Below are 19,161 nucleotides of genomic sequence, written 5' to 3' on the forward strand. Positions count from 1 at the left end.
GCTCCAGATCTTAACAATATATCTTTACTACAGTTTTTGTCTTGTGGTATTGCAGTATTCTGTCTTGGTGCGGATTGAATTTAGGGCCATTTGCATTGTAGGCAAGCACTCTGACTGAGCTATTATAACCTCAGTCACCCTGTTTTGAGGCAGGTCTTATGTAGCCCTGGTTGGCTTCCAATTAACTATGAAACCAAGACTGGCCTTTACTCAGTCAAGTTCCTGCTTCTTTTTCTCTAGGATTGGATTATAACGCATGAACCACTGTGCCTGCTCCTTCTCAGTCCTTTTAAATCTTTTTCTTTTGAAGTAGGGTCTACTAAGTTGTGCAGATTGGCCCAGAACTATGTAGCCCTTGCAGTATTTGAACTTGAATCTTTTTGCCTCAGTGGGCTGTATAGCTTAGATAACTGGCGTCATTCATCATAATATGTCATTACTTCATTCTAACTTCCATAAATACCTGTTAGTGGATCAACTGAATTGCTATTTAGATCTACATTTGGGGATAGGATTTTTGTATGTTTCTCTTAAGGAGCGCATAAAAGATGTAGCTGTGCTTGAGTTGCCACAGAGCAACATACTTAAAATATACATCCTTGTCACGCTCTTCCTAGCTTTTCCCTTCTATGTAGATAGTCTTCAGTATGCCTTGGTACACGCATGTACACCAGACTTGGTGTTTTAGTCTTCCTAGAAATAAATGCATCTATACTTGTGTAAAAATGTGATTCTTCAACATGCCCACTGCCCCTTATCCCATTTAATTGCTGCCTTCTTTCTATCTCATACTTTATACTTAGGCAGTAGTGAATGAATTTTCTTGTAGAACTTGTTCTGTTTTCAATTTCTGCCTTTTATTTGGGATCACTCCAAAAGTATATTCATTAAAATTAATCCTCTGGATTCTTTACATCCCTGGTCTTTTAAACAAAATTGTCTCCTACTTTGCTGCTACATTGTATATTTCTCAGTCTTTATATTTACTTCTTATGTTGGAATTACTTTTGTAACAATCATTTTTTGTTACTTATTAGAAAAAGTAAGGCCTCAAGCTCAGAACTACTGCTTTACTCATTTGGTTTCTGTTACTTCTCCTAGTGGTTTGCACCAGCTTCAGGAAACAGTTATTACAAAAAATAGAGCATGAAAGAGTGGATGGGTTTTATAAGGATCTGTTTTAATTCAAAGTTACATTTTGTTTGAAGTATTTATGATTCTGTTTTATTCTTTTGCATGTTTTCTTGGCTGAATGGGAGTAGAGAAGAAGAAAATGAGGTAAGTATAATTGAATTAGTCATTTAAGAAATGGCCTTTTAAGTTCATTTATTACAGCTGAAACTATTTAAAGTTAACTATCATTTTGGTTGTGAAATGAAGTTAATAGTTTAATCAATTTGGTTATTGTGAGCTATAATAACTCATCTCAAGAAAGTCTTTTTTTTTTATTTTATGTACATTGGTGTTTTACCTGCATGTATGTATGTATGAGGGTGTTGGAAGCCCTGGAACTGGAGTTACAGACAGTTGTGAGCTGCCATGTGGGTGCTAAGGTCTTCTGGAAGAGCACCCAGTGCTGTTAATTGCTGAACCCTATCTACAGCACCAAGAAAGTAACTTTTAAATTTAAAAGATTCAAGAAATATAGAAAGGCGACAGAAGCTTGCAGTTATAGAATCAGTTTGTTTCTATATATTTAATGTAATATTTAATTTGAAAAATAGATTTCATTTCTTAAGTGTTTGAAAACCACTGCTATGAGTATAATGTAATATGTATGTATAGCGTAAAAGCCTTTCTTTTTTTTTATTTTTGGTTTTTCAAGAAAGGGTTTTTCTATCTAGCCTTGGCTGTCTTTGAACTGGCTTTGTAGATCAGGATGGCCTCAAATTCAGAGATCAGTTCTGAGACCAAAGTAATGTGCCACTGTGCCCAGTTTTAAAACTAATTTTCAATTTTACCACATTCGGGAGGAAAATTGTTCTCTTAAAAAAGCCAAAGTAAATTAAAAAACATTTATATGAAAGATGTTGTAGATGATGAATTTATTTTATTTGGTTTTTGAAATAGGGATATCTCTGTGTAACAGGCCTGGCTGTCTGGAATTCACAGAGATCCACTTGCCTCTGCCTCCTGAGTACTAGGATTAATGTGCCATCATGCTCAACTATGGGGCAAAATTTTAATTTGGATTTGAGTGTCTGTCTTGATATTACCCATATATATATGCTTGCTTGCTTTAATTTGTGTCTAGATTTTTCTATTATTCTTTCAACAACCTAGGTTATGCCTTTAAATTCTGACCTCCACCATTTCAGAAACTTTGAGATAGCTTTGTCAGACAGATAATGGAGAAGACTTCTTAGTTATATTTTGTTGTTCACATAGTAATATTAGAGAATAAATTATTAGCAGTACCATGGTGTGTGTATCAGATAGTGGTGGTGTTCTAAGGTAGAATAATTTCAGTTTCTAGTTTGACAGAAGGCCTGATTCTCTTTTGACTGCTTTATCAGTAAAATGAAATCTGTAAGAGGCTAAGTTGTACCAGGGAAGGTCATTAAAATTGTTTTTTTGTTTTTTTTTCCCTTGCTTGGACTTCATTCCTACCTTAAAACAAAAATAGACATATCACAAACAGGTAGGGTTTTTGCTTCATTTTAGAGTTACTGATTTTTTTTTTTAAATCATCTACTGATTCTATGTGATGCTAGGAGATCCTTGTTTGATTTGATCTTTGGTGTATCTTAGATAAATAACACATAAGGAAAACTATTTCGTATACTGAAGTGCTATTTACTGCCATGTGTGTAAGTGCCCATTACATGTCAGGTTAAAGGAAATTCTTGTTGAAGATGCTACTTGAGCTGAGCGGTAGTGCATGGTTGCAGTCCCAGGGCTGGGTAAGTGGGAGCAGGAGCATTAATATCAGCTCACAAGAACTGTTTGAAGCTGGGCATAGATACTTAGTGATTTGTTAGTCTTTATACTTGTACTTATCTTTATACTCTTGCCTAAAATGTTTAATAATGAACAACTGAATTCCATTTGTCGCATAGTGAAAGTTATACTGCTGGGTTTTTTTTTTTTTATTTCCTTGACAATCATTTTAAATTATAATGACAATTTGAAAGTATTTGTTATAGTAATAATTGCTTTGTTCTTTTATAGGCAAAGATTGAAAATGTGCAGAAAACAGGTTTCATCAAAGGACCAGTGTTCAAAGGTGTTGCTTCAAGTCGATTTTTGCCCAAAGGCACGAAGACAAAAGTTAATTTGGAGGAACAGGGACGGCAAAAGGTGTCATTCAGCTTCAGTTTTACAAAGAAAACTTTACAGAATAGATTTCTCACTGCGCTTAGCAATGAAAAGCAAAGTGATTCTCCAAACTCCCCAGCTCCCCCTCTTCAAGTAGACTCAAACCCTAAAGTTAAAATGGACGCTGGAGATACTTTTCCTGCTACAGAAGAATCTTCGCCACCAAAATCGAGAGTGGAATTGGGCAGAATTCATTTTAAGAAACATTTGCTTCATGTGACATCTAGGCCACAGCTGGCTGCAAGTACAACAGCAGCATCTCCCCTTCCTCCTACAACACAGTTACCAGCAGTCTTAGCAGAGTCGATGATAGACTCACCACCTTCATCTCCACCCCCACCTCCTCCACCTCCCCAGGCCTCATCACCCTCACCACCAGCACAGATATCAGAGCCAGTGGCCTTGCCGCAACCCCCAGCAACAGCACTAATGACATCACCACCAGGACCTTTACCAGGAGACGTAGCCGTGAGAGCTCAGAAAGAATCACCAGTTAAAAGTGGACCCGAAGTTTTAGAGGTGGATACAAAGCAAGATATTGTATCTAATAGTTTGGAAGAACACACAGTTCAAACTTTGAAGGAACAAGCAGATCATCTCCTGCAAAAAGAAGATTCCCATATTGGGAAGGAAGAAGAGGTTTCAGATGGCTCTAAGATAAGCCTCAGTTCTAAAAAAGCAAGTTCTAAGAAGAAATCTTCACAATTTGAAGGCACATTTCTTGGTTCAGAGTCTGATGAAGATTCTGTACGGACTTCTTCCAGTCAAAGATCACATGATTTAAAATCTTCAACAAGCATTGACAAGGAAAGAGATTTTAAGAAGAGCTCAGCACCTTCAAAAAGTGAGGATTTGGGGAAATCATCAAGATCGAAAACAGAGAGAGATGATAGATATTGTAGCTACTCAAAACTTGAACGAGATACTCGGTATGTATCTTCCCGATGTCGGTCCGAAAGAGATCGAAGGCGAAGCCGATCTCGTTCTAGATCTGACAGAGCCTCTAGAACTAGTTTGTCTTATTCTCGCTCAGAAAGATCTCATTATTATGATTCTGAACGGCGCTACCATAGGAGTTCCCCTTATCGTGAGAGGACACGCTATTCTCGGCCATATACTGATAACAGGGCACGGGAGAGCTCAGACTCTGAAGATGAGTATAAGAAGACATACCCACGGCGTACCTCAGCCCATTCCTACAGAGACCTAAGGACATCATCATCTTACTCTAAATTTGATCGGGACTGTAAAACTGAGACCTCTTACTTAGAGATGGAGAGAAGAGGAAAGTATACTTCAAAACTAGAAAGAGAATCCAAACGGACTTCAGAGCATGAAACCATAAAAAGATGTTGTTCTCCCCCAAATGAACTGGGATTCCGACGGGGGTCATCATATTCCAAGCATGATAACAGTACTTCCCGTTATAAATCTGCCCTTTCAAAATCTATATCCAAGAATGATAAATTTAAAAATTCTTTCTGTTGTACAGAATTAAATGAGGAAAACAAACAATCTCATTCGTTTAGTTTGCAGACTCCTTGTTCAAAAGGTAGTGAATTAAGAACAATTAATAAGATTTCTGAAAGAGAAAAGACTGGGTCTCCAACTCCATCAAATCAATTAAACGATTCACCTACTTTTAAAAAGCTAGATGAATCTCCTGTTCTTAAGCCTGAATTTATAGGACACGATGGCCGTGAAAGTATTAAAGAATTGGAGTTATCAAAAGTGAAAAATGATCAATTAAGAAATTTTTGTTCCATTGAATTAAATGTAAACGGATCTCCAGAGACAGAAGCTGATGTGGCAACATTTTGTACTTCTAAGACAGATGCTATATCAATGACTTCTGATGATAGTGTGACTGGATCAGAGGTATCCCCTTTGATCAAGGCTTGCATGCTTTCATCAAATGGATTTCAGAATGTTGGTAGATGCAGAGAAAGGGACTCAGATGATACTTGTAGGCAGCATAATACGTCAAAAAGTCCATTTAGGGAAATGGAACCTTTGTTGTCACCACACCATGATAAACTCATGTCTTTGCCAGTTAAGACTATAGATTATCCCAAAACATTAATTAAAGAACCAGTTGATAAGAGACATTCTTGCTGCAAAACCAAAGATTCAGATATATACTGTTCTCCAAATGAAAACCCTGAAGCTGAGAACGCTGAACCTTCAGCTATGACGATTTCTTCACATAGCTTTGTGAATGTGCATTTGGAATCCAAGACAGTTATATGTGATAATAGGGAGCCGACAGACCGGCACTCAGAGAATACATGTGATGAATATAAGCAGAGCATTGGTAGCACTAGTTCAGCTTCTCATAACCATTTTGATGGTTTGTATGAGCCTATAGGGAGTTCAGGTATTTCATCTCTCCAGAGTCCTCCGTCAGGAATAAGATGTGAAGAAAACACATCTCCAACTCTAGATGCAGTGGAGAGTAAAAAAGGCATAGATTTTTTAAAGTATGCACGGAAAGAAACAGATGTTGGTAGTGCCCTTCCTGATTCAGGAAAAGGATTTTCTTGGGAAAACAGGCATAATAATGTGTTATCTGGGCAGTCTTTGCAAGAGGCTCAAGAAGAAGGGAATTCCATATTGCATGAGAGAAGAGGAAGACCAGAAATCCCCTTAGATGAGGAACAAAGAGGCCATACACATATTTCTGATGATTCAGAAGTGGTATTTCCTTATGATTTGAACTTGACCATGGAAGACAGTGATGGTATAACCTACACCTTAAAATGTGATAGTAGTGGAAATGCTCCAGAGATTGTATCTACTGTCCATGAAGACTATTCTGGATCTTCTGCAAGTTCAAGCGATGAAAGTGATTCTGAAGATACAGAGTCTGATGATAGCAGTATTCCAAGAAACCGACTCCAGTCTGTTGTGGTTGTGCCAAAGAATTCTACTTTGCCCATGGAAGAGACAAGTCCCTGTTCTTCTCGGAGCAGTCAGAGCTACAAACATTATTCTGACCGCTGGGAAGATGGATTAGAGACCAGGAGACATGCATATGAGGAAGAGTATGAGAGTAAAGGCTGTTCTCAAACTGAAAAATACTTCCTTCATAAAGGAACAGAGAGAAGTGCAGAAAGTTGTTATTCACAGTTTGGCAGGAAAGCAGATAATCACCTGCCTGACATTGCTCATGCTCAGAGTGACGGGGTTGATAGTACAAGTCAGACAGACTCGAGATCTGACCATCTAGGTCACCTGAATCCAGAGGACACATTAAGAGCCAAAACATCTAGGCCACAAGAGCTACCAGTTTATTCTGACGATTTTGAAGATCTCCCAAATAAGTCTCGGCAGCAGATGATTTTCTCTAATCGGCCAGATAGTAGTAGACTAGGAAAAACAGAGCTGAGTTTTTCTTCCTCTTGTGACATTTCCCGAATGGATGGCTTGCACTCATCAGAAGAGCTCAGAAACCTAGGGTGGGACTTTTCCCAACAGGAAAGGCCCACCACCACATACCAGCAGCCTGACAGCAGCTATGGAACCTGTGGTACACATAAGTATCAACAAAGTACTGAACACTATGGTGGGACCCATAATTACTGGCAAGGCAATGGCTATTGGGATCCAAGATCAGCAGGTAGACCTCCAGGAACTGGGCTTGCTTATGATCGAATCCAAGGGCAAGTACCAGATTCTCTAACAGACGATCGTGAAGAAGAGGAACATTGGGATCAACGAAGTGGATCACATTTTTCAAGCCCGTCCAATAAATTTTTCTTCCATCAGAAGGACAAGGGATCAGTGCAAGCACCGGAAATAAGCAGCAATTCAATTAAAGACGCTTTAGTTATGAACGAAAGGAAAGATTTTTCGAAAAACTTTGAAAAAAATGATATAAAAGAGAGAGGGCCTCCTAAAAAACGAAGGCAAGAGTTGGAGAGTGATTCTGAAAGTGATGGTGAACTACAGGCTAGAAAGAAAGTTAGAGTGGAGATGGAGCAGGGAGAATCATCTGTGCCCCAGCACTCAGAACTGATGGGGCCTTCGTGTGCTATGGATGACTTCAGGGACCCACAGCGGTGGAAAGAATTTGCCAAGCTGGGGAAGATGCCATGTTACTTTGATCTTATTGAAGAAAATGTTTATTTAACAGAAAGGTGAGCCTGACATAGTTTTTAAATAAATTTCTGCTGCTTTTTTGTTAAAAAAAATAAAAAGAAAAAGAAAAAAAGAAAAAAATCACTAATTAAAAGTAGCTTTCCAGCAGTTTAGACTGAAATAAGAGTTGAGTGATAAAATTTCGATAACAGAATCTATAAAATGTCATTTTTATTTATATTTACTAGTAGATCTCCTCCCATTTTTCATCTAAGAAAAATGATGTCTAGTTTTTTTTGTTTTTATAATTCCTTTAGTTTTAAAAAGTATAATTTAAGCTGACCTGATTTCTCCTTTAGATTCATTCTTTTTTCATGTCATTTTAAAAAGTATAAGCTAGCCTACGTTTTCTTAATTCCATTTTCATTTGAAATTCTGACAAAAATGAAAGAGAAGTTCAGTGAGCAGACAGGTGATGTTTCAGTGGAAAAACCACTTCTTTTCCAGAGGACCCAGGTTCAAGTCCAGCCACCCTCATGGTCACTCTCAGCTGTTACTCCAGTTCTAGGGAATCCCATGTTTCCTTCTGGTCTCCTCAGACGCTGCACACACAGTACACAGGCATAGCACAGGCAAAACACTCACTCATAACATTAAATAACTTTTTTTTAAAAAGGGCAAATGACTGTTAGAAACTGTTTTCCCTTTTCTTCTTTGTTTTGTTTTTCCAGACAGTTCCTTTGTATTGTCCGCTGTCCTGGAGATCATACTGTAGACCAGGCTGGCTCACACTCAGAGCTGCTTCTTCCTCTGCTTACAGCGTGCAGGATTAAAGGCCTCTGATACCACACCTAACCCGATACATTTTTCTTTAAAATTAGTGCACACCAAGCACCTTTATGTACTATAAAGCCATAATTAGAGTACAGTTTATGTACATATTTATTTTATGTGCGTTGGTCATTGGTGTTTTGCCTATATGTCTGTCTGTCTGTTAGGGTGTCAAATTCCCTGAAACTGGAGTTGCAGAGAGTTGTGAGCTGCTATGTGGGTGCTGGGAATTGAACCCTGGTCCTCTGAGAAATAGCCAGTGTTGTGGTTTTTGTTTTGGTTTTTTTGTTTTGTTTTGTTTTGTTTTTTTTGGTTTTTCGAGACCGGGTTTCTGTATAGCCCTGGCTGTCCTGGAACTCACTCTGTAGACCAGGCTGGCCTGGAACTCACTCCCTCCCTCCCTGTCGGTCTTTCTGTGAAGAATTGAGCCTAGGGCCTATTTGTATGCTATCAGCAAGTGCTCTACTAACTCGGCTAGATCTATCCCCCAGGCCTTGCTGGACTTGCCTGTTTTAGGCAGGCTTTGAACTTGGGTCCTTCCCTCGGGCTTCTAAGTAGCTTTGGTTACATACAGGCGTACAGCACCACACTGGACTTTTATCTAACTAATGCCAATGATTAGAAGATCATCATTTCTTTCTCTTATCGTCTTCTCTCTTGGGGGTGGATGAGGGTAAGAGGATAGAGAATAGAGTCTTGCCAGGCTAGCCTTGAACTCAGTTTCCACCTTAGTGTTGTCTTTTGAGTGGTTGACTTAAATATGAAATTGAGCTTCAGTAGTTATTTGATCTTTAATAGACTTACGTAACTAAATTGTATGTAATTGTACCCAATAGGAAGAAGAACAAATCCCACCGGGATATTAAGCGAATGCAGTGTGAGTGTACACCTCTTTCTAAGGATGAAAGAGCTCAAGGTGAAGTAGCATGTGGAGAAGATTGCCTTAATCGTCTCCTCATGATTGAATGGTAAGCAAGATGGTCTGCTCCACTCCTCCGTATCTCGTGTAGTGTGTGTCTTGAAATATGAAAAATAATTAGTGAAGGATAAAATCTTTACCTTTTTACTATGTTAAATGAATACTTATGAGCAATAAGATTTCCAGTGTTTAATAGAAAATAGATATTAAGACGAATTTCTGCTATATTGCTCATTAGATTAAGCATTTGGCACATAAGTGCTCTATAAAACAGTTCTATTGCTAATAAAACTGCTGGCTTTCTTTGAAATAGGATCTATTATATAGCCCTGGCTGTCCTAGAACTCGCCATATAGACCAGGCTGGCCTCAAACATATGTGCCTGAATCTGTTTGCCTCTGCCTCCCAAGTGCTGGGGTTAAGGCTTGTTAACCACCATAGGCAGCCTCTGCAAATACTTTTTTTTTAAGATTTATTTATTTTTATTTATATGGGTACACTGTAGCTGTCCCCAGACACACACCAGAAGAGCACTTCAGACTCCATCAGAGATGGTTGTGAGCCACCATGTGGCCGCTGGGAACCAAACTCAGGACCTCTGGAAGAGCAACAGTTCTCTCAACCACTGAGCCATCTCTCTAGCCCTCTGCAACTACTTTTAATTCAGTGATGCTTGTGCCCTGAGAAATAAATTGTGGTAATTTTAAACTTTGATGATGAAATAAAACAGTAAAACTTGAAAATTCAGAAGGTGAATGAATACCAGCACTCAGGAGGCAGAGGCAGGTGGACAGCCAGGGAGGGCTACACAGAGAAACCCTGACTCAAAAAGCCAATCTTTCCCCTTTGAAGTTTCCCCAGAAAAAGTATTAATATATACAACATAGGCATATATTTCTTTTTAAACACTGATCTTTCTTCAGAGATAGTTTATGGTTGTCTTTAATGATTTACTTAATTTTTTACTCTTTGGTTTCCCCCACTCTCACCTGAGACAGGATTTTTCCATGTATCTCTCTCTGGCTGTACTTAGAATTCACTATGTAGACCAGGGTGGTCTTGAACTCAGAGGCATGTACCACTATTGCTGGGTGGTTGGTTTTTTGGTTTTGTTTTTGTTAAATACATAGAAATAAAAGCATATTATGTATACTTTTGTATAATCAGACCTAATCAGAACTGCATATACAAATCTGCCTAATTTTTTGTCCTAAGTGCATTATGTCTTCTGTTAATAGTTGACCCCTAGTAATTAATTTTCTGGTGCTACATACTTGATTGGTATAATTCATAAAATGCTAAATATCTCTGCATTAAAAATGTTTCCTTTTTGTTGTTTAAGACAGGGTATATATAGCCTTGGCTGGTCTGCAACTTGCTCTGTAGATCAGCCAGGCCTAGAACTCATAGAGCTATCCATCTGCCTCTCAGTGTTAGGATTGAGTGTACCACCAGGCCTGGCTAAAAATGTTTGATAGTTATTTTTAACCAATCTGATTAATGAGAAATTCTTTTTTCTCAGTGTTTTTGTTCTTGATGCATGTGCGTGATTTAGCCTGCATGTAAGTCTGTATACTAAGTGCGTGTCTGGTGCCTGTGGAAACCAAAAGAGTAGTCTGATGCCCTGGAGCCAGAGTTGCAGATTGTTGTTAGCTGCCATATGTATGCTGAGATTCAAACCTAAATTTTCTGAAAGAACAGCTGGCCCATGTCTCTCCAACCTGATTATTTTATCCTAGAAAAAAGTATTAGTCTAGACATGGTGGTGTACACTTCTTATTCCAGCACTCAGAGGAAGAGGCAGGGAAATTTCTGTGAGTTTGAGGCCAGCCATAGAGTTTCAGGACAGCCAAGGCTCTATAGTGAATAGAACCTTTTTTGATGAGACAGTTCTGGCTTTGTAGACTAGTCTGGCCAACAATTTACTATGTAGTCCAGATTGGCTTCAAGCTCTATGAGATTGCTTCTCTACAGCCTCAATGCTGGGATTAAAGGAACGAGCTACCACTTTATTCTAAGGCTCCTTATTTTTAATATTAATGAAGTTGGTTTTCACAGCAAAACATGGAGCTTTTATTTTTGTTCCTGTTAAAGTTTCACACAAATAAGATACACATATCTCGGGCTGGCTAGATGGCACAGTGGTTAAGAGCTCCGACTGCTCTTCCGAAGGTCCCGAGTTCAAATCCCAGCAACCACATGGTGGCTCACAACCATCTGAACGAAATCTGATGCCCTCTTCTGGAGTGTCTGAAGACAGCTACAGTGTACTTACATATAATAAATAAATAAATCTTTAAAAAAAATACACATATCTCAGAAGAATAGGAAAATTGACTTTTATTTCTGTTTTTAAATTTGTGTTTGTGTGTGTATATATATGTGTGTAGTTGCATTTAAAAGACCAAATTGATGATTTGAATGGAATATAAAGAGGATGTGCACTTAAAGTTAACATAAGCAAAATAAGATTAAGTTGTTAGCTGGCATATGTATGCTGAGATTTGAACCCAAATTCTCTGGGAGAACAACTGGGCTATCTCTTAAGCCTGATTTTTAACCTGGAAAAAAAAGCTGTTGTTGGAAAAATTAATAACTAGGCTTGCAAGATGGCTCAGTGGGTAAAGGTCCTTGAAGCCTGATGATCTGTGTCTTACATAAAGGAGGGAGGTCTGACTCCTGTGAGCTGCACAAACATGCAAGATAAATGTAATTTAAAGAATGTTAAATAGCTGTATGATCAGAAAACATGCATGGTAACATAAAAGCTTAATAAGGTTTATTGGTACAGCTTTGATAAGCAAATCCAATAATTGTTCATGCACTCAAAGATTCTGTACAGATGAGAATTGTATTCCAGACACCAGGAAGTGGCAGACAAATGTTCCTCTTGATGATGAGATGACTGTGCTCCCACAGGAGCAACGTAGTCACTGAATTCTAGGGAATGCTTTTAAGTGGTAACACGGAGGAAGGGCATTGGTTAGCCACAGCTGAACTGTGTGTATAGCTGAGGTTGTTGTCACAGAACACATTCTGTTGAAGCTGCTACAGTTCTTTATGGTATTTAAAGAATTATCTTTTACCCATTTCTCATTTCAGTTCCTCTCGATGTCCAAATGGAGATTACTGTTCAAACAGACGGTTTCAGAGAAAACAGCATGCAGATGTAGAAGTCATACTTACAGAAAAGAAAGGCTGGGGCTTAAGGGCTGCTAAGGATCTTCCTTCGTAAGTTTGGTTTCTATCCCTTTCATGTCAGGTTTCTGTGTTGTTGGATTTGGTTAGGCATTTGGTTAAATGATTTATTTCAGTGATGTTTAATAATGCTCATTGTGTAGAATGACTGCTTGGCAACTAGTTTGTTAAATTGATTTTTAGAAAATGAAGAAAAAGTTCCATTTTGGGTTTTTGGAAGTTTTTTTTATTTTGTTTTTTCTTTTTGTTTTTTTTTTTTTAAACAGTCTTTAAGTTATGATGAATGATTTTTGAGGCCTTTCATTTGGCTGAATCTTCGAGTCTACACTGTTAATCCCTGAGTATTGCTATATTCTATAAATTTCCACTCCTTGATCTTTTAGTGGTTGGTTAGATTCTGGTATTTAAACTTGTTTCAATTAAAAGTGTGTCCTGAGTGCACTGTCGTTAGACTGTTGGGTATATTACAGCCCCTTTGAGAGGCCAAGTGTTCATTCTGCTGGGCTCTGACTTGGGGCAGATGACCGAATTTCTTTAAACTCTGTCTGTCTTTCATAAAACTCATGTTACACAGCTTCAGTGATCAGGGAGGAGAGTTTGGTTTTTGGTAAGAGAGGGAAAGATCCAATCTCATGTATTTTAGCATTTACTGAAATTTATAAGATAGTCTGTGTAAGACTTGGAATTTTGTCATTATGCATTACTTGCAAACTTGATACAACTCTTTGCTCAGAAAGAAACATCTTAGGATTTATTTTTTACTTTATATGTATAGGTGTTTAATCTCAATGTATGTCTGCACCACTTGTGTGCCTAGGGCCTAAGATCCATTGGATCCTATGGAATTGGAATTACAGGTGGTTGTGAGCTGCTCTGTTGGTTGCTGGGAGTTGAACCTAGGTCCTCTGGAAGAATAGGCAGTGTTCTTAATTGCTGAGCCATCCCTTTAGCTTCTTAAATATTGATTATAAAGATAGTGGTTTAACTTTTAGGTTTAGCCATGAGTGACTAGGTTGTTATTACTGAGCTCTAATTTGTTACAAAAATACATTTATATACTATATCTTTCTGTGGGTACTTTTGAGTTTTGTTGTTCATGAGATACAGAGTCTCACTGTGTAGCCCTGGCTGGCTGGGAACTCACAGTAGACCATGCTGGCCTTAGACTCACTGGGATCTGAGTGTCTCTGTCCCAACTGCTGACATTAAATGTATATGCCACCTCACTCAGCTGATATAGACAGTGATGAAAGATGGTGTTTCTCTGTGTAGCCCTGGCTATTCTGGAACTCACTCTGTAGACCAGGCTGGCCTCAAACGTACAGAAATCCCTCTGCTTCTGCCTCCCGAGTACTGGGATCAAAGGTGCACCACCTCCAACAGCCTAAATTTTTTTTTAAAAGAGAATTATTTTCAGTTGGTAGGGTAATTTTTAATAAGCACTTTGATTATATCAATATCTTATGAACAAAACTTAATGGTTTATGTTTTGTTTTTATTTGTGTCGGTGGTGGTGGTGGTCAGAGGACAAGAAACTTGTGAGAATCGGTTCTTTCTACCATGTGTATTCTAGGGATTGAGCTCAGGTTCAGTAAGGTTGAGCACATTTTTAAAATTGTTTCATTGGAGCTTAAAACTTCCTAGCGGGTCGTTTCAGTTTACAACTTAGGAACAATGCATAATAAAGCGCTTGTGTGTATATAAAGCTAATAGTTGAAGTTGTCAGTGGTAATAAAATTTCAGAGAATAAAGGAATGTGAAGAGACTTGAGATTCAATAACTTCATAAAGGATGGGTAAATAACCAAGGAGAGAACAATAAAGTATATTAAGATAACTGACAGAAGCAAAAGAGAGATTAATCACATTTAGGAATGCTACAGAGAAAGCACAAAAAAAGTGCAGTTTTTAGGATGTTCATTTATTCCCCCTATAGTGGTACATTATCATTGAATCTAAATTTGAAGCTCTACGGGCACAGCAAAGCCAGTGCTTTGGATTGTTTAAACATGTCAGACTCTGCAATCTGGAGGCAGAGTCAGGCAGATCATTTCTAGGACAGCCAGAGATGCACAGAGAAAGTACTTTAGTCTCTGTTCTATTGCTGTGAAGAGAACCATTGCCGACGAAACTCATATAATAGAAAGTATGTTTTGGGTGCTTGCTTACAATTTCAGAGGCTAATAGTGGAGAGCATTGCAGCATACAAGCAGCCATGGCTCTGGAGGAGTAGCAGTGCAGTGAGGGGTTTTTGATCTGAAGGAAGCAGGAAAGAGAGAACCTGAGACTTGAATGGGCTTTTTTTTTTTTTTTAAAGATTTATTTATTATTATATCTAAGTGCATTGTAGCTGTCTTCAGATGCACTAGAAGAGGGTGTCAGATCTCATTACGGATGGTTGTGAGCCACCATGTGGTTGTGGGATTTGAACTCCGGACCTTCGGAAGAGCAGTCAGTGCTCTTAACCACTGAGCCATCTCTCCAGCCCTTGCATGGGCTTTTGAAACCTCAAAGCCCACCTCCAATGATTACCTCCTCCATCACGGTCACAACTCCTGATCTTTCCAATCCTGTTAAGAGTTCTACTCCCTAGTGACTAAGCCTCCGAGTATGGGGGCAGTTGTTATTCAAAGCACCATAGAAACCTTATCTTAAAAACAAAACATTCTGGGCAGTGGTGGCACAGGCCTTTAATCCCAGCACTCGGGAGGCAGAGGCAGGCGGATTTCTGAGTTTGAGGCCAGCCTGGTCTACAGAGTGAGTTCCAGGACAGCCAGGATTACATAGAGAAACCCTGTCTCGGGAAAACCAAACCAAACCAAACCAAAATTATGGTGGTAGTGGTGTAGGTGCTGCATACGAACACCTTTAATACCAGCAGGACTTAAAGACACACAGAGCTACATTGAGAAACCCTGTCTCAAGAAAAAACAAAAACAAAACAAAAACCCACAGAAAACAAAAAAGTTGATATCAAACCTCTGACTAGAGAGAGGGCTGAGTGGTTAAGAATACTCATTTTTGCAGAGGACCGGGGTTCAGTTCCTAGCACCTAGATGGCAACTCACAACCCTCCACAGCTCAAGCTTCAGGGTCTGACATCAGTGAGCATCAGGCATGCACATTACTAGTCACATAAAAAATTAATATTTATATCTGTACACACACACATATATCTTATGTATGTCTACATATACATATACGCATACACACATTTATATGTATATACATTATATGTATATATGTATGTATAAAAATATGTCAGATCTCTAGTTGACTCATAAGAATTATTCTTCCATTCCTTGGTCCAGAATTCATAATTTACCAATTTTGAGCTCACCAATGTTTCCGTTAATATCCCTTTGGTGTTATATGTCCATAGCAGTTATCAGTTATTGAAACCTCTGGTGTATTTATATACAAGGGCTCCTGTGTAAGCGTAAAGATTGTCTTTCATTCTTAAAGAGTATAGATTTCTCAACCTTTATGCTAAGCATTTTTTAATGCTTACATTATGCTGTAAAAATGAATGTAAAAATTACATTTTTTAATGGCCTACAGTATGCTGTCAACCTGAAAGCATGCTGACACAGGATTTCCAGTTGGCTGTAGAGTATATGTCATGTACACTGCTATTACTTTATGAAACATCATTGGAGTTATTTGTGAAACTTGATTGTCCTTGCTCATAGCAGAGTGAGGCAACTAGTCATTTGGTCTTAAGGCATGGGTGCTGCTTTATGCCTTTTCTCTTTTTCTTCCTTCCTTCCTTCCTTCCTTCCTTCCTTCCTTCCTTCCTTCCTTCCTTCCTTCCTAGATTTATTTATTTTATGTATTTGTATACACTGTAGCTGTCTTCAGACATACCAAAAGAGGGCGTCAGATCTCATAATAGATGGTTGTGAGCCACCATGTGTTTGCTGGGAATTAAACTTGGGACCTCTGGAAGAACAGTCAGTGCTCTTAACCACTGACCCATCTCTCCAGCCCTGCCTTTTCTATAGTTTCTTTCTCTCCCCTTCCCTTTCTCTTGCATATTTGTTTCTGGTGTGAAAAAAATAGAATTATTTTGGGTTATTCTTGGCAATATCTCTTTGCATAAAGTTCCTTTGCTGACATTTTGTAGGGCTGTTTGATGCAAATTCATGAGGTATTCTGGACAGTGAGACCAGCCAAGAAGTCAGAGACAAGAGACAAACTTGACTTTTACCATCAGTAAAGAATGATGAAATTAAGGGCCACAGAAGGGCTACTGTATTTAAATGATTTAATTGTTCCTGACAATTTTCAGTATCATAGTTTCTTCAGAGCTCTTTACTAGCTGTGAGTCACTGATTCCATATTTGTAAGCCATATTTAAACTCTCTCTGGGGGTGGGGTTGATTGCTGAAGGGTGTAACTCAGGGCCTTGGCATAATACTACTTTACCAATGAGCTCATTGTCAACACAAACAGTTGTTTTAGTGTCCAGGTAGAGAATATGCATCTTGGAAGTATGTATAAAGTTTAACCGTTCTTAGACTCAGTGATCTTTTAAATATTTTAGGAAAGAGGTAGGAGGTGTACACATTTTGCCTTGGTACTCAAGTGACTGAGTGAGGTAGGGGAATCTCAGGTTCAAAGCCTGGGCATTGAGTACATAATAAATATTTTGCATTTTATGTTTTAGTAGTTTTGTAAATTTTAAGTGTAATTCCTATGCTGGAAATTGTATTTCTTTCTTTGTTTTGTAGGAACACCTTTGTCCTGGAATACTGTGGAGAGGTACTTGATCATAAAGAGTTTAAAGCTCGGGTGAAAGAATATGCACGGAACAAAAACATCCACTACTACTTCATGGCCCTGAAAAATGACGAGGTGAGCAGTGTGAGTGTATTTACTTAAAACAGTAGGAGTCTGTTGCACTGGCTTGGGGGGTTGGTGCACTGATTGATGTTTAAATGGCAGCAGTTGGGGCCAGAAGAAATGAACTCTTTAATAGCCATTTGTGCCTCTGACTTCTGCACTGGGGAGATGAAGGCAGGATGATCTCTTCATCTGTTTAGGAAGTTTGAGGCCAGCTTAGGTGACATAAAACTTTCTCAAAACAGTAAGTAAAACAGAATCAGAACCATATGTTGTTTCTATTTGTTTACAAATGGATGGGGTTTACAAATGGATGGGAAGGGATGATTTTTATATGTAAATTCAAACATACATGCTTTATATGATAACTTTGTTTTTTTTTTTTGTTTGTTTGTTTTGTTTTTGTTTTTGTTTTTTGTTTTTTTTTTGAGACAGGGTTTCTCTGTGTAGCCCTGGCTGTCCTGGAACTCACTTTGTAGACCAGGCTGGCCTCGAACTCAGAAATCCACCTGCCTCTGCCTCCCAAGTGCTGGGATTAAAGGCGTGCGCCACCACTGCCCGGCTATATGGTAACTTTAAATACCATGGATGATTCCCAGAATTTTTTTGTTTGTTTGTTTTGTTTTCGAGACAGGGTTTCTCTGTGTAGCCCTGGCTGTCCTGGAACTCACTTTGTAGACCAGGCTGGCCTTGAACTCAGAAATCCGCTTGTGTGCCACCACGCCCGGCTCTAGAATGTTTTTATATGGATTATATTTTAATGTTGAGAAATTTAGAAATGTCTGTCATTCCATTTTAAAGTGATACTAATGAGCTTGTTTCTTGTTGATACAAACGACAACAAAATAATTTCCCAAAAAAACTTTTGTGAGAAATGATGTGATAATGTATTTTGCATTTTAATAAATCTCTTCTGTGTGTGGCTTGATAAAGCTTTGTTAGATCCTTAGATCTGCTTCTATATTCAAGGTTAAAATGATAATTCTTAGCACCTATCTCTAGGTTCACTTAATCAATCTGGGTATGGCCTCTGGAATTTTCATTCTAGGGCATTTGGACATATACTCACCTTGTAGAGCTACTGAACTGTGTGTGGCACAGTCCCTGTTTTAAAAGGAATTATTTCACATGTGAAATTGAAATGCAATAAAATATAAGAAATAGGTAAGAGAGACAAGTTACATATTTTCTGTTTTGTTTTTGAGACCAGATCTCACTTTGTAGCTTTGGTCTGCCTAGAACTCAGTAGGCTGGCCTGGATTCTCAGTGATCCTCCTGCCTCTGCCTCCCAAATGCTGGGATTAAAGACATGGGACACTGACTTGCTAAGTACTTTAGGATGACCTTAAACTTCTTATCTTCCTGCCTCTGCCACCCAGCTTCTAGAATTACAAGTGTACTGTGACTGAGGATTGAAGCCAGGATTTCTACACTCTAGACAGTCAGTGTACAAACCCAGCTCATCCCTAGCCCAGGAAATGATCTTGCCTTTCTATAAACTACTTAAACATTCTAAAGTGGCAGTCAGCCATTTGTTACTTTGTTATAGAAAGTTCTCTAAAATAGGGTAGGAACCAAAGGAATGTATGTGTTTTTGGGTTTTTTTTTTTTTTTTGCATTAAAATTACCTTAATGCATTTTCATTTTCAAAATGCATGGATATTTTAAGATCTTGCTTTAAGACACTTAAATTTTTTTCTTTCTCCTAGATAATAGATGCCACTCAAAAAGGGAATTGCTCTCGTTTCATGAATCATAGCTGTGAACCAAACTGTGAAACCCAGAAAGTAAGTTGATACTAAATTTTGAAGTATTTATTCAAGATTGCTATTTTTAACCATTAATTTTAATTTCTACATCAGAGCTACTCTTAATTTTTTATTTCATAAGAGATACTTTTGTTTTCATTTTAGAATAAGTTTAGATTTGTATAAATACAAAAATAATAGAATTCTAAAAATAGAGTGCATG

General features: G+C 38.3%; 1 protein-coding gene across 7 annotated transcripts in view; it reads left to right on the forward strand.

The window, feature by feature from the left end:
- Window positions 1–19,161, forward strand: part of Setd2 (SET domain containing 2) — an 86,134-nt gene that overhangs the window by 11,538 nt on the left and 55,435 nt on the right. For 3 of the 7 annotated variants that reach the window (XR_001778893.2, XR_001778892.2, XM_006512088.4), the window contains exons 2-8: window positions 1,239–1,278; window positions 2,627–2,641; window positions 3,172–7,457; window positions 9,066–9,197; window positions 12,251–12,379; window positions 17,079–17,202; window positions 18,900–18,977. Coding sequence is in view for 5 of the 7 variants with exons in the window: in XM_006512088.4 (XP_006512151.1) it covers window positions 1,239–1,278; window positions 2,627–2,641; window positions 3,172–7,457; window positions 9,066–9,197; window positions 12,251–12,379; window positions 17,079–17,202; window positions 18,900–18,977 (4,804 nt within the window). In the remaining 2 variants the exon portion in view is untranslated. Of the gene's footprint in view, window positions 1–1,238; window positions 1,279–2,626; window positions 2,642–3,171; window positions 7,458–8,129; window positions 8,381–9,065; window positions 9,198–12,250; window positions 12,380–17,078; window positions 17,203–18,899; window positions 18,978–19,161 lie in introns of those variants that run through there. The other 4 variants (XM_006512092.4, XM_006512091.4, NM_001081340.2 and 1 more) reach the window with 4 other exon arrangements.

Source organism: Mus musculus, chromosome 9 (assembly GCF_000001635.26).
Source record: "Mus musculus strain C57BL/6J chromosome 9, GRCm38.p6 C57BL/6J".
NCBI classification, from domain to species: domain Eukaryota; kingdom Metazoa; phylum Chordata; class Mammalia; order Rodentia; family Muridae; genus Mus; species Mus musculus.